The sequence below is a fragment of the Panthera onca genome, chromosome A3 (assembly GCF_046562875.1).
Source record: "Panthera onca isolate mPanOnc1 chromosome A3, mPanOnc1 haplotype 2, whole genome shotgun sequence".
Lineage (NCBI taxonomy): Eukaryota > Metazoa > Chordata > Mammalia > Carnivora > Felidae > Panthera > Panthera onca.
Genome location: NC_138341.1, coordinates 76,655,624 through 76,669,307, shown reverse-complemented (window position 1 = coordinate 76,669,307; position 13,684 = coordinate 76,655,624). Strand labels below are relative to the sequence as shown.

General features: G+C 37.3%; 1 protein-coding gene across 1 annotated transcript in view; it reads right to left on the bottom strand.

The window, feature by feature from the left end:
- Positions 1-13,684, bottom strand: part of LRPPRC (leucine rich pentatricopeptide repeat containing) — a 111,181-nt gene that overhangs the window by 34,648 nt on the left and 62,849 nt on the right. The window contains exons 24-25 of the mRNA XM_060607488.3: positions 8,200-8,324; positions 7,613-7,719 (exon numbers count right to left, since the gene is read on the bottom strand). Coding sequence (XP_060463471.3) covers positions 7,613-7,719; positions 8,200-8,324 — 232 coding nt within the window. The remainder of the gene's footprint in view (positions 1-7,612; positions 7,720-8,199; positions 8,325-13,684) is intronic.

Sequence of the window (13,684 nt, the reverse complement as noted above, 5' to 3'; positions counted from 1 at the left end):
CACATTATAAATCTCAATCATCAAAAGAACATCTAGGTCAGATTAACTAAATCTCCTAGGCTGCTGTAATAGTCTACATTTCTGGCTTATCTCTTAACATCTTATTGAATTTTAAACACTACAAGTTGAAAGCAAAAATAGAAAATGTAATAAAAATATGGAGAACAGAATTCTAATTGGGATGTTAAATATAACTTATCAAAAAAATCGGTTAACACTTAATTAAAACAACGAACTTACCTAGTTTTTTTTTCTCGTTTTGCGACAATCTAATTAATGGACAGTGAGGATAAAGTAATTACTGTAATAAAAAACCTGGCATGTTTGTTTCCCCCTGGGTTACTGGGCTTCAAAACATTCTTTGTGATGTTCCAATTTAGTAGTAAGTTCACTTGTATAAGAATAATAGTAATCCAAAAGAAAAAATAATTTTCATTTAATTTCATTACATTACTCTAATATAAATTTCCTGTTATTGTAATAGGCTTCTATACATACTAGTAAAAATACCTATCAAGTAATTATTGTCTTTAAAGCAGAAAGAGATGAAGATTCTTCTACTTCAAATCGATCTCAAGGAAAACTATCTTAAATTTGACTCAAATAGAAGTTTTTACCTGTTTTGATTTTTCCTGCCATTAGTGCTAGAAACATGAAACGGAAAACAAACAACTACCCTAGCCCCACACCCTCTAGGCAGCATGGGAGGAAAACCAAGTGCATGAGACGGACCGGACACACGAAAACAACAAAAACCCAACTATTTATGTCCATAGCTAGAATAGCAAAGGAGGAAAAGGGTATCATGGAACTTACTAAATCTTCCAATATTTGTCCTTTTCTCTAAAATCTTCAGAGATTGACATAAAGACCATGTCTAGAGTAGTAAGGAAAATATGGCTGAGCAAGTCAAACTAGCAGACTAACTATGGTAAAGTAAACACGACCCATTTAACCAGGCATTACAGGAGATACTAAAGAGAGGGGGTATGAACTGGTATGAGAACTGACATCCATCTCTTGAAATGTGGGAGATCACAGGGGAAAAAACTAGCTCTAAAAATCCTTCTGAGGGGCGTCTAGCTGGCTCAGTGGGAAGAGCGTGCAACTCCTGATCTCCAGGTTGTGAGTCTGAGTCCCACATGGGGTGCAGAGATTTCTTAAAAATAAAATCTTTTTTAAGATTTGGTGCAGAGCCCAATGCAGGGGGCTCGAAGTCACAAACTGTGAGATCATGACCTGGGCCAAAATCAAGAGTCAGACGCTTAAGCAACTGTGCCACCCAGGCGCCCCTAACCTTTTGGTTCTAAACACAAAACCATAAAAAGAAGAAAGGTTTTGCCCCCTGAGAAGATAGCAAACTTATTCTGGCTACAATGTGATGGAAGGGTAACAGCAGATAAGAAGAGGGAGAAAAATCAAGAGAATAATCTGGAGAAAGGATAAGTTCTTTTGATGGCTTAGATTACTAAGGGTCTGTCAAGAGATCATGGAGGTCATACTGCAATATATAAATGCATCAAATCAACATGCTGCATGCCTTAAACTTATGCAATGCTGTATCTTATCTCAATTTTAAAAAGAGAGAGAGATCACAGAGATAGGAATTGGTGTAAAAGAACCAAGAGAAAATATGAAATCAGGACCCAATTTCAAATTCCATGCCTACTACTAACTAAACCAGCTCCACATGGACACTCCGAACTAGTTTCTTTGCCCTAATTACTTCTCAGAGTTGTTTTGTGAGAGAACCCCAAGCAGGCGCTGCACTATCAGTGTAGAGCCTGATGTGGGGCTCAAATTCACAAACTGTGAGATCATGACCTGAGCTGCCACTAGGAGTCAGATGCTTAACCAACTAAGCCACCCAGGTGCCCCCATAATAAAGTCCTTTCTTAAATGAGAAAATACCATTACACTATATGCCAACAAATTGGAGAACCAAGAAAAAATGGATAAATTTCTGGAAACATACAACCTTCCAAAACCAAATCAGGAAGAAATAGAATATTTGAACAGATCAATTCCTAGCAATGAAATCGATTCAGTAAACAAATAAGTCCCAGGACCAGATAGCTTCACAGGTAAATTCTACCAAACATCGGAAGAAGAGTAAATACCTATTCTTCTCAAGTTCAAAAAAAAAAAAAACAGAAAAGAAAGCTTCCAAATTCATTCCACGAGGGCAGCATTACCCAGATTTTAAAAAGTAAAACCATTTTAGTTTATGATAATTTCTAGCTATGGGACTAGAACTTGGGAGGTACCTCTAAAGTACCAAGAGGTACTTTAGACCAAATCTCTGCTAAGATAATCATAAAAGAGGTATCATCTACAAAGACAGAACCGGGGCACCCAGGTGGCTCAGTCGGTTAAGCAGCTGACTTCGGCTCAGGTCACGATCTCACGGTCTGTGGGTTCGAGCCCTGCATCGGGCCAGGTTCTGTGCTGACAGCTCAGAGCCTGGAGCCTGTTTTGGATTCTGTGTCTCCCTCTCTCTCTGCCCCTCCCCAGCTCACACTCTGTCTCTCTCTCTCTCTCTCTCTCAAAAATAAACAAACATTAAAAAAATTTTTTTTAAATAAATAAAATAAAGACATAACAAAGTTTCTGTCTCTGTGTATCAGGGGCCTTAATGGTAATAACATTTCACCTACTTCTAAGAAATGGTCCTATGTAAATAATCTGAAAACCAAATATACCTGTATCTATAGCTTAAGATGTGAGTTATGATTTCTTTGTAATAGTAAACATTTTTCTCAAAAGAAAAATGGGCAAATAAACTTTAGCTTCACTTATACAATGGAATGATAAAGTCATTAAAAATAATGCTTAGAAGAGTTCTTAATTACATGGAGGGAAATGCAGAAGCAGTGATGTAGGGTAAAGCTATGGTACGATTTATTTCAATTATATATAAAAGAAACAGGCACTGAATAAAGTACAGAAAAACCACAGGGATGACTAGACGAGTAGTGAGATTAATAATGTGTCTTCGGACTTGAAATATTTTAAACAGTAACATGTGTAGTAAATTTTGTTTGAGTCTATTCACAGGGGAAAAAACAAACGTCAGATTGATCATCATAACTGGTACAACACAGAATACAGTTCACAAAATATTTACCTGATATTATTAAATAAGTTTGTAAAAATAATTTGTGAACATTCCCAATTTCATTCCAGAATGTGCCAGAAGAACACTGAGAGGAACTAGGGATAGTTAGCCTGCAGAGGATGAGACTGCAGGAGAGAGACAAAAGGTCTGACTTCAACACAGGGAAGGTCACGCAGAAGGAAGGGAATAAAACTAACATTTATTAAGTGTTTGATAATGCTGCCCCTCACCTGCTTGTGCTCTCTCTCAAAATAAATAAACCTTATTTAAGGGGGGAAAAAAAAAGGCACCTGGGTGGCTCTGTCGGTTAAGCATCTGACTCTTGACCTCAGTTCAGGTCATGATCTCACAGTTCATGAGTTCAGGCCCCACATCAAGCTCTGAGCTGATGGCTCAGAGCCTGCTTGAGATTCTGTCACTCTTTCTCTCTGCCCCTCACCTGCTGTGCTCTCTTTCTCTCTCTCAAAATAAACAAATAAACTTTATATTTAAAAAAAGTGTTTGATAATGTACCACTCTTTGAGTGTTATCTGATAGAGTCCTGAGAGACAGAACAAGACAGAAGCACTTTCCTACCTCAGAGCCTTTGCACGGGGAGTTCCCTCTACATGAAATGTTTTTGCCGCCACTCTACGTGGCTGGCTCCCAATCCATCCTTTAGTTCTCATCCCAAACATCACTTTCCCAGAAAGACTGAGTCTGGAACAGACCCTTTTTATGGCAATTACTACATTATATAGACTCATTTTTTTAAGGTCTTTCTCTAGGATTAGATTGCAAGATGTCATCAGTAATTATTTGTTAATGATATAAAGAAGAAAGGGAGAGAGGGAAGAAAGAGACAGGGAGGGAAAGAGGGAAGAAAGGAAGAAGGGAGGGAGGGGAAATTGGTCAAACAGGGTTGACCTGGAGGGCATTATGCTAAGTGAAGTCAGGCAGAGAAAAGACAAATACAGTATAATCTCAAACTCCTAGAACAGTGGTTGTCAGGGGCTCAGAGAAAATGAGGAGACGTTGGTCAAAGGGTACAAACTTCCTCTAGAAGATGAACAGGTTCTGGGGACCTAATGTACAACACAGTGATAGTATAATATTTGAAAGCTGCTGAGAGTAAATCGTAAATGTTCTCACCATAAAAAAGAAATGTAATTATGTGAGGTGACAGAGGCGCTAACTAACATTACTGAGGTAATCATTTTGTAAAACATAAGCAATCAGAGGCGCCTGGGTGGCTCAGTTGGTTAAGTGTCTGACTCTCGGTTTCAGCTCAGGTCATGATCTCATGGTTCGTGAGTTCGAGCCCTTCATCGGACTCTGCACTGACAATGGAGAGCCTGCTTGAGATTCCCTCTCTCCCTCTCCTCTCTCTCTCTGCCCCACTTTCTCTCTCAAAATAAATAAATAAACTTAAAAAATACAAGTAATCAAATCAACATAATGTACACTTAAACTGACACACTGTTATATGTCAGTTATTGCAATAAAGCTGGGGAAAAAGAACTATTTAGAGATTTCCCTTTCTACTTCTTTGCTCTACCTCTAATACCTGTAGTAACCTTCCCAGACCCCATCAGACTCTCAAATGTTAAAGTACTACTATATTCATCAACCCTCACCTCATACTCTATTTTCTCCAGAAAGTCTTGCCTAATTTCCTTCACTGGGAGTAAGTTCCACCCTTGAACTTTCAGAACGATTCATACTTTTCTTGTAGCAGTTAACATTTCTCAGTCTCATATAGTAATTATCCTCACGCGTTAATCTCACATTCAAAGAGCTTCACATTAGTTCTTAGTCTGATTTCCTTTTCTCTCTTACTTTCATTTGGAAGAGAATACTTTCTCCGAGTATTAAGAATATGTATGCTCATTATAGAAAACTCAGAATATACAGAAAAGTATAAAGTAAAATAGCTATAAATCCAATCTCCTGCAATAATCCATGTGTAGAAATAAAATATAAAGGCTATGTTAAAAGGTATTCTATATGATATATGTACATGGGCTCATTTAAAAAACAACACAAGTTGCTGCTACACTGAATACTGTAATACACACTGAATCCTGTCTCTTCTTTCTTCATTTAATGTGAACATTTTCATAACTGGTTTATCTGATCTCTCACAGTCCATGAAATACAAAGAAGCTTCACCGTACATTCTGCTTTGAAAACTCAACCCCAGCACATCTACCCACTGATAAGACACTATTGGCATTTTTGGAAATGATAAAGAATGTTGCTCACTGTTTACAATATTCTTTCATACACTGATATAGTTGATTAATTTTTATTATTTTTTATATTTCAACAATTCTTAGAAAACTATGAGAGAGAATTCCAGGTCTTGAATTTTTTTATTTTTTTTTTTTTGGCGGGGGGGAGTATGTGAGAAACAGAGAGAGAGAGAGAGAGAGAGAGAGAGAGAATCCTAAGCAGGCTCCCTACTCTCAGCATGGAACCAGACGCGGGGCTCAATCTCACCAACCATGAAATCATGACCTGAGCCGAAATCAAGAGTCAGGCACTTAACTCAGCCACCCAGGTGCCCCTGGGTATTGAATTTTAATAGTGAAAAAAATAAGTAAGTTCCCACTTTAATTCAATTCCAACTAACCATCAAAAAAAGAAACTAAAAATGTGCTTCAGTCTATTCTCATGTATTACACACCTGCTGTCCTACCCTACAACACGGCAGGGGTTCCACAAAGCCATTCTTTATCCTTTAAGCAATTTTGTACACATCCACTATGAAAATTCTGTCATCAGTAGACAGCCATCCCTAAATGATTATGCTCAATGATGTGGCATTTGGCAAAGCTTTAAAGTAATTAAGAGGCAGTTTTCTCTTGCCTATTCATGTGACAACATGTATCTTTCTACTGAGCATCATATTGTGAATTGCGCAGGGTAAAGAAGATAACACAATCCCTACTTTTGAGGGGCAAAGAGAATTAATATTATTGATTACTACCATAATCCAGGAAACATGCAAGCTGCTTTACATACATTATGTGATTGAATCTTAAAGAAAGATACTATATTACCTTTTATAGATGAGGAAGCTTAAAAAGGTTTAGTAAACTGTCCATTACCACACTAGCAAGTAGATGGCAAAAGGCAAACTCACTCTTATGCCTTTGGCTCTTCCTATAACGTGTTGCTTATTCCATAAAGAGACACGCATGATTTCCTACTGTAGAGCCACTCGCCACTATTATCTGAATACCTGAGCTTCATTTCTCCTCTGATCAGTGCCCTAATACTGATACCATGCATACAGAGCAGAAGAACTCAAAAGACTTCTGAAGAGGTGAATCTTAAGAGCTTCCTGCATTTTCAGATACACTGTGCACTTTCAATGAAAGAATTTATACTATTTTCTAGAAAATTCAAATGGACTACTTGAGCTACAGAAGCACCTGTCCAAGACAGCACATCCCACTTCCCTCTGACAGGAGGACAGACTGAGTTGTAAGACAGACAGACAGACAGACAGGGAGGAACATTCTGAATCAGTATCACAGTCTTCCCTTTGCATATTTTTCTGCGAAAAACATCAAGAGAAACTAAAGATTTTCTGGGTTATATAACTACATTTTCAATTTCATGATAAGCAGTCATCAATATACAAACAAGGAAGCCACACATCACCTTTGGGAAGTTTTGGAAAAAGACACAGAATAATGGCAAAGTATGATCTGACAGAAACATGATTAAGGATATATTTACAAGTCTATTGTATTTATTTCACATTAAGTATTTTTTCTTAAGGTAATGGGTCTATCCTCTGTGGAATGTTTTATGTAGAGGAAACAGAATTGTTTAATAGTGAAATTAATCATAATTTGGACAGACTTTATATAGTTGCCCTTTGACTTATCAATTTCAGTAAGCAAAATTTCAATCAAGCCTAGATAAAATACACTAATCCTAAGTAGGCCAGGTTTGTCACCTACCATTTCCCATAAGCTGCTTACATAGTTTAAAAAAAAAAAAAAAAAAAAAAAGGAGAAGAAGAAGAAGAAATTTTAAATTAAATGCCAAACAGTTGCAGACAGCACTTGTTTGGCTGATTAACTTGTAGACAAGCATTACAAATAAATCTGAGCATGGTCTGCAGCAAATTAAATTCCACTGCTTTTAAGAACAAAGAATTCCTTGGCAAAGAGGATTAGCAACTTTACACCCAGGAATGCCAGTTTAATTTAATTGTTCCACAATCCAAGATTTAATATGCAAATATCATTTTGATACATAACAGTGAATTTAACAAAGTGAGGAAACAAATTCAATATACAACCAGGCTGCCTTTTCTGAACTGTAATTACATACAATAAAGAAGCTGGCCGAGTACCCCCCAGCCCCCATTACTGGGATTGAATTATATTAACATGAATCAGAACAACTGTAATTAAAGGTTAAAATTCTTAAACATATTCCAATTAAGAGTCTAAATAGCTGTCCAATTAGAATACTGTAGCTAAAAAATCGTACCTCAATGATCTTCTTGGCCTCTTTGTAATTTCCTGTTTGTAGGAAGGCGAAAAAGAGATCATACAGCATTGTCATTTCACCTTGTTCTTGGCTCACAAAGTTCATTGCTAGAGAGGAAAGAAAAAAACAAAGCAGAGGAAAAAATACTAAAACACTTGAAGTTCTGGACAAATACAAGAAAACTTTAAAACAAATACTTAGAATGACTTAAAGACTGATGCTGTATCAACCTATTTTCTGTCACATTCCTTATCTAAGGGTATACATTTATGCCAGTGAGGACCTAAGATTAGCTTCACGGAGGACTGGTGAGGGTGAGGGGGAAAAACTCCTCCTAAAGGCAGATTACCAAGAAGCAGAGCAAAAAATAATAGAGGGGCAAGTTTGCAAAATGAACAGTTGTTACAATCAAGGACATTTATAGCATTGAAAATCTACCTTTTTAATTTAGAATTTAATTTAGAAGCACAACAAAGTTTCTCTGGATGTGCTTCCCTTCCTGTTAAATTTTCTCTTCACAGCAATGCATTAAGATTAAGCAAGCAAGAGGGGGAAAAGAATACACCAAGATACTGGAGGTGACCAACCTTTCTGAATTAGATCAGTCTCGCCTTTCTCTATTAGTTTACATAAGACATCATGAATCCTTGGTAATACTTTATACTTTTCATAGCAGTCAATGGTGACTTCAAGAGCGGCACTTACGTCATCCCTTGGAAACATCAAAATATTAACAATGAATACACAATGACCAGTCAAAATGTACAAGATGAGCTTTACTCAATAAAGCCAAAATGGGGAGGGGGGAGGGAGAGAAAATAATCCTTATATAGTATAAATAAATGTTCAGAGTACAGACATCATGAGCAGTTCCCTATTGTCCCTCCTTTATCTTTTATTATTTTGTTTGCTAAACAGCACTCTTAAAAATAAGTCCAGGTGCACCTGGGTGGCTCAGTCGGTTGACTGTCTCAATTTAGCTTAGGTCATGGTCTCGCGGTTCATGAGCTCGAGCCCCACGTTGGGCTCACAGCTCTCAGCACAGAGCCAGCTTCAGATCCTCTGTCCCACTTTCTCTGCCCTTCCCCCACTTGCCCTCTCCCTCAAAAATAAGCAAACATTAAAAAAAAAAAATCCAAATGGGGGAGCCTGGGTGGCTCAGTCGGTTAAGCATCTGACTCTTAATTTAGGTTCAGGTTATGATCCCAGGGTTGTGAGACCAAGCCCCACATTTGGCTCTGTGCTGGGTGTGGAGCCTGTTTAGATTCTCTCTGTTTTTCTATCACACATGCACGCGTACTCCCTGTCTCTCAAAAAACCCAAAAAGTCCAAATAAATGAAGGCATTCTCTGAGATTATTACAAATAAAACCTGATTTCACATATTAAGATGCTATAAGAACACATTATTTCTAAAAATAAGGACTACTATCAAATTTTTTTTCCAAATACTTATGTATGTTCATGGCCCTTAATAATTCTAGATTCGGGAAACTTTATGAAATGCCCAGCAATAACTACCAAGGAATTTTTGAGTACTTTTTTCTTTTTTTAAGTAATTTCTACACCCCGTATGGGGCTCAAACTCACGACCCCAAGACCAAGAGTTGCACACTCCTCCGACTGAGCCAGTCAGGTGCCCCTTGAGTACTTTCAACTTTATCATCCTAGTTTTCATACTGCCACCTCTCCAGACAAGGAGAAAATAACTTCAGGATTCATAATACAGAAACCTTACTGTGGATAAAAACTAGGATATTCTTAAGATCAGTGAATTCCAGGAGAACCCTGAAGAAATTTCTCATTAGAGGGTGAGGTTTTCAAAATTATTTCCAGGAGTACCTGACTGGCTCAATCAGTGGAGCATGCAACTCTTGATCAAAAAGAGTTGTGACTTTGAGACCCACAGTGGGCATAGAGATTACTTAAAAATAAGACCTTAAAAAAACATTATTTCTAATTGTAAAGTTAGGGCTTCTTTTCTGTGGTAATAAATTAAAATAAAAAGATATTTTCTAAGTCAGAGTTTCTTCAGGTTTTTTTTTAATGTTTATTTTTGAGAGAAAGAGAGACAGAGGGCGAGCAGAGGAGGCAGAGAGAGAGAGAGAGAGAGAGACAGAGACAGAATCCGAAGCAGACTCCAGGCTCTGAGCTGTTGGCACAGAGCCCAACACAGGGCTCGAACCCATAGGCTGCAAGATCATGACCTGAGCCAAAGTCGGCCGCTCAACCGACTGAGCCACCCAGGTACCCCAAGCCAGAGTTTCTTAAACAAGAGGGTGAAAAAACATCGTTATGAGTCCTCAAAACCACTTTTTCCTTTAAAAGGAAAATGACAGTGTGAGAAATGTGTAAGACCTTAGAAAAACTGTAGAAATTGTGTGATCCAATTCTACATCCCATCCTCCTTTATTTTAAAATAGATGAGGAAATGAAGGCATGTACAGACTGAATGATTAGCCTAAGGCTACTAGGTAAACAGAGGAAGGCACTGCCTTCGGGTCCCTAGACTTCTCACTTTCGGCTAACTACCTCTACTTATACATTATGCTCTATTTACAGTACTGCTGTTTGTTTAACCTTATAATAAGGTGGTGCAATTTGGAAGAGGAAATTAAGGAGTTTTGAAGAGAATGTATGAAATATAGACAGACAGGCATGGTTAGTGACAGTTCATAACAAGCTCTGTGGAGAAAACACCTTTCTCTCACACATGCAACAGTTTTCAAAAGGAAGAAAGCATTTTAAATTTTCTGTTGAAGCCCTAACATTTTGGTCCATTATACAAATGTTCTGTTGCCCGAGACTGAATTACTATTTTATCTAGATTAAGATTTTAAGCTCTACTGAAAGGAAAATACCACGAAGAAGTGTTAATTTTACTGCAATAATACTGACACAGTGAAAACGAGCCGATCCTGAGGGAGCTCTACCTTCTCCCCTTCCTAAGCCCTGTTTACAGTGCATCTTCTGGCACCCCACAGAGTCATTTGAATTTTTGTCATTTGGGGTGAAGACTAAATTACAGGTTAATTTCAAAACTGCAAGTAGATGTTGCAGGCTAGATTACTGTCATACAAGAGAAATGCTACAGTAGCTACCACATACGCTATAAACCTTTATATAATCAGTATTTCCCCTTGCTTCAGACACAAGTTCAGTTACTAGCTTTCTACAATTCCACTTAACGGAAAACCACTAAAATATTTTCAAGAGAATAACTAACACATACTGATTTTTCTAAAGCAGTACGATCTGCTTTTTCAGATCAACTCCCAAACTAGAATAGTATGTCTCAATTGTATTTCCTCTACATTAGGTCAAAGCTATCAATAAATGAATGAATAATTGTTCTGTCAATCAAAGAGACATGTTAACAGTCTTTGGTCTCCAAATACATGCTTCTGAAGATTATACATACTCAGAACAACAACAGAAAAGACAAGAATAGCAAACTGGAAATAATTCATATATTTGTTAGTAATTTTAAGTACCACTGTTACTGTTCTCAGGTTGCCAACAACATGAGTTAGAAATCTATAATGAAACATTTCATACAAAGTGTACTCATGACAGAAATGAACTAATGTAATGACCTGGGGTGGGGGGGTGGGGGGAGGCAGGAATGAACTAATAATTAGCCGGCTCTTTTCAATCCCTATCATCTACATTCTGACTTGTGGCTGATTATGTCATTTTAAAAAGAGATAAAAATATCCATGTTTCGTATGATATGATGTCATCATTAATCTTTCCTATTAAAGCTTAAAAACTTGGGTGATAAAAATTAAAAATATGAAAAAGTATCTAAAATCAACACAAATAGTTGTATACTCACAGGACTTTTGAATTTCAATCCCACTTGGTTGGTAAGTACTACATGCAGCTTTGGCTGTAGCCATGTGATAAATTTCCAGAAGTGGTGATGAAAGGCAGATTATCACAATGGCTGAACTCAAGGATCTATGGGTTCCCTCCCAGTTCTAATTCTCTAATGTGAGGTTCTGTGAATTTGAGCTTATTAGATTCATCAACTCAAATGTTTCACACCACCAGAGAAAATCATCACATGAAAGTACGACTTTTATTAGACAAGATGAAATCAGTAAGAACAGCAAAACATAAAAAGGAAAAAGTGGAACTGCTTTATACCCAAGATGTGGGACAGCACTTTATCAGTGTGCTTCGAGGTTCCGTGACCTCAAATGATTCCATGATCTCCTTTGCACACTTTAAACCCTAGAATGGATTTAAAACCCTACTCTAAAATAACAATAATGCTTTGAAGAAATCTTGTTGATAACATTAATTCTGGATCCAAAGCTTTTGATTCTATGCTTACTTCAGCATATATTCATAACTCTGAAAGTTTTATGTACAATTGAATCACAAATTTTTAAAAGCCCATTCCTGATAAAAATTTAGCCACCGCTGTCACAAACCTCAAATCATGCTAAAAGAAAACCAACTCTATAACATATTGGTATCTCTAAAAATAGGGGGGGGTGGCCCCTAGGTGGCTCAGTCTGTTAAGGTTCCGTCTGTGGCTCAGGTCATGATCTCACAGTTCATGGCTTCAAGCCCCACATCAGCTTACATGCTGCGAGTGTGAAGCCTGCTTGGGACTGTCTCTGTCTCTCCCTGTCCCTCTCCCACTGAGGCTTTCTCCCTCAAATTAGATAAACTTGAAAAAAAAAAACAGAAAAAAGAAAAAAAAAACCGTAACTAAGACTTTTTTTCAATGACTAGACCCTCCCCCCCAAATATTTCAATGAAGTACATAAAACAATTTTCATGAATGAAACTATATATGACAATAAGCAATCATTTAAAAACTTTTTTTCATTGATGCAAACATAAGGTTTATCAAATTCTGTGAGTCTACGAAATGAGGCAGAAGAGAGGAAAGGAATATTCTAAATTCTCAATTTTAAGAACAAGTATCTAAGATAGGTTGAGTCCAGTAAGTAATTTGAACATTTAAAAGAGAGTTCTGAGGCTTCAGTTGGTTAAGCCTCCGACTTTGGCTCAGGTCATGATCTCACGGTTCGGGAGTTTGAGCACCGTGTCAGGCTCTGCCCTGACAGCGCAGAGCCTGGAGCCTATTTCGGATTGTGTGTCTCCCTCTCTCTCTCCGCCCCTCCCCTGCTCACGCGCTGTCCCTCTCTCAAAAATAAACATTAAAAAAAAATTAAAGAAAAAATAAAAGAGAGTTTTATTTATCAACGTGAATGGACTCGGCCCATATTAAAATTCACTCTAGAATCTCTAATTCACTTTTTAAGGGAACATGACTGAACATAAAACTACTACAAACTGTAGTTTTCCATTATTACTTGGAGGAATATCCAAAATGGCAAGCTTGAAGCTCAGATAGCAAATCTGTTGCCACCTTTTGTTTCGGTCATTATTATGAAATTAAAGTATGTTATAATGTCACTGATGGAAAAACAAACACTGGACATACATCCATATGAGGCATCCACTGAACACAAAAATACCTTCTCAAAGATACTAGGAAACAAAGCACTCTTAAGTCAAATTCCTCGCTCTACATAACTGTAAAAACCACAAATGCATCTCACAGAATCTCATGTTGTTAGAACTAGTGACAACGATCTATTCACCTATCAGTAGCCTCAAACTTAATCTCCTTACTTATCGTAAATAACTTTCCAATCCAGAGAGTATACTTGATTTAAACAACGAAAAAGGGACAAATATTGATTTTTAATTGGAATAAGGTGCTTCGACATTATGCATAAGGTGTTCGTGAGGTGGTAATTTACCTAAAGGGCATACTGCCTGAAAAGCTCTCAAAATCGGAAATCACTAGAGAAAAGGGGAGTCTGGGGGAGAAAAAAGTTTAAAACAAGAAAAAAAAACCCAATTCACTCTAAGAACAAACTATTCTATAAATCTTAAGCAGTTGTTCAGTGTGGAAAGAAATCAATTCAAGAGAAACCATCGTCCTCATAAAAATTATTCTGTAAGGAGAACCAGCCTTTGAAAGAGCTAAATGTTTTTTTTCTGTTCATCATCTATAAATGAGGAATCTTCAAGTAGACTGGTG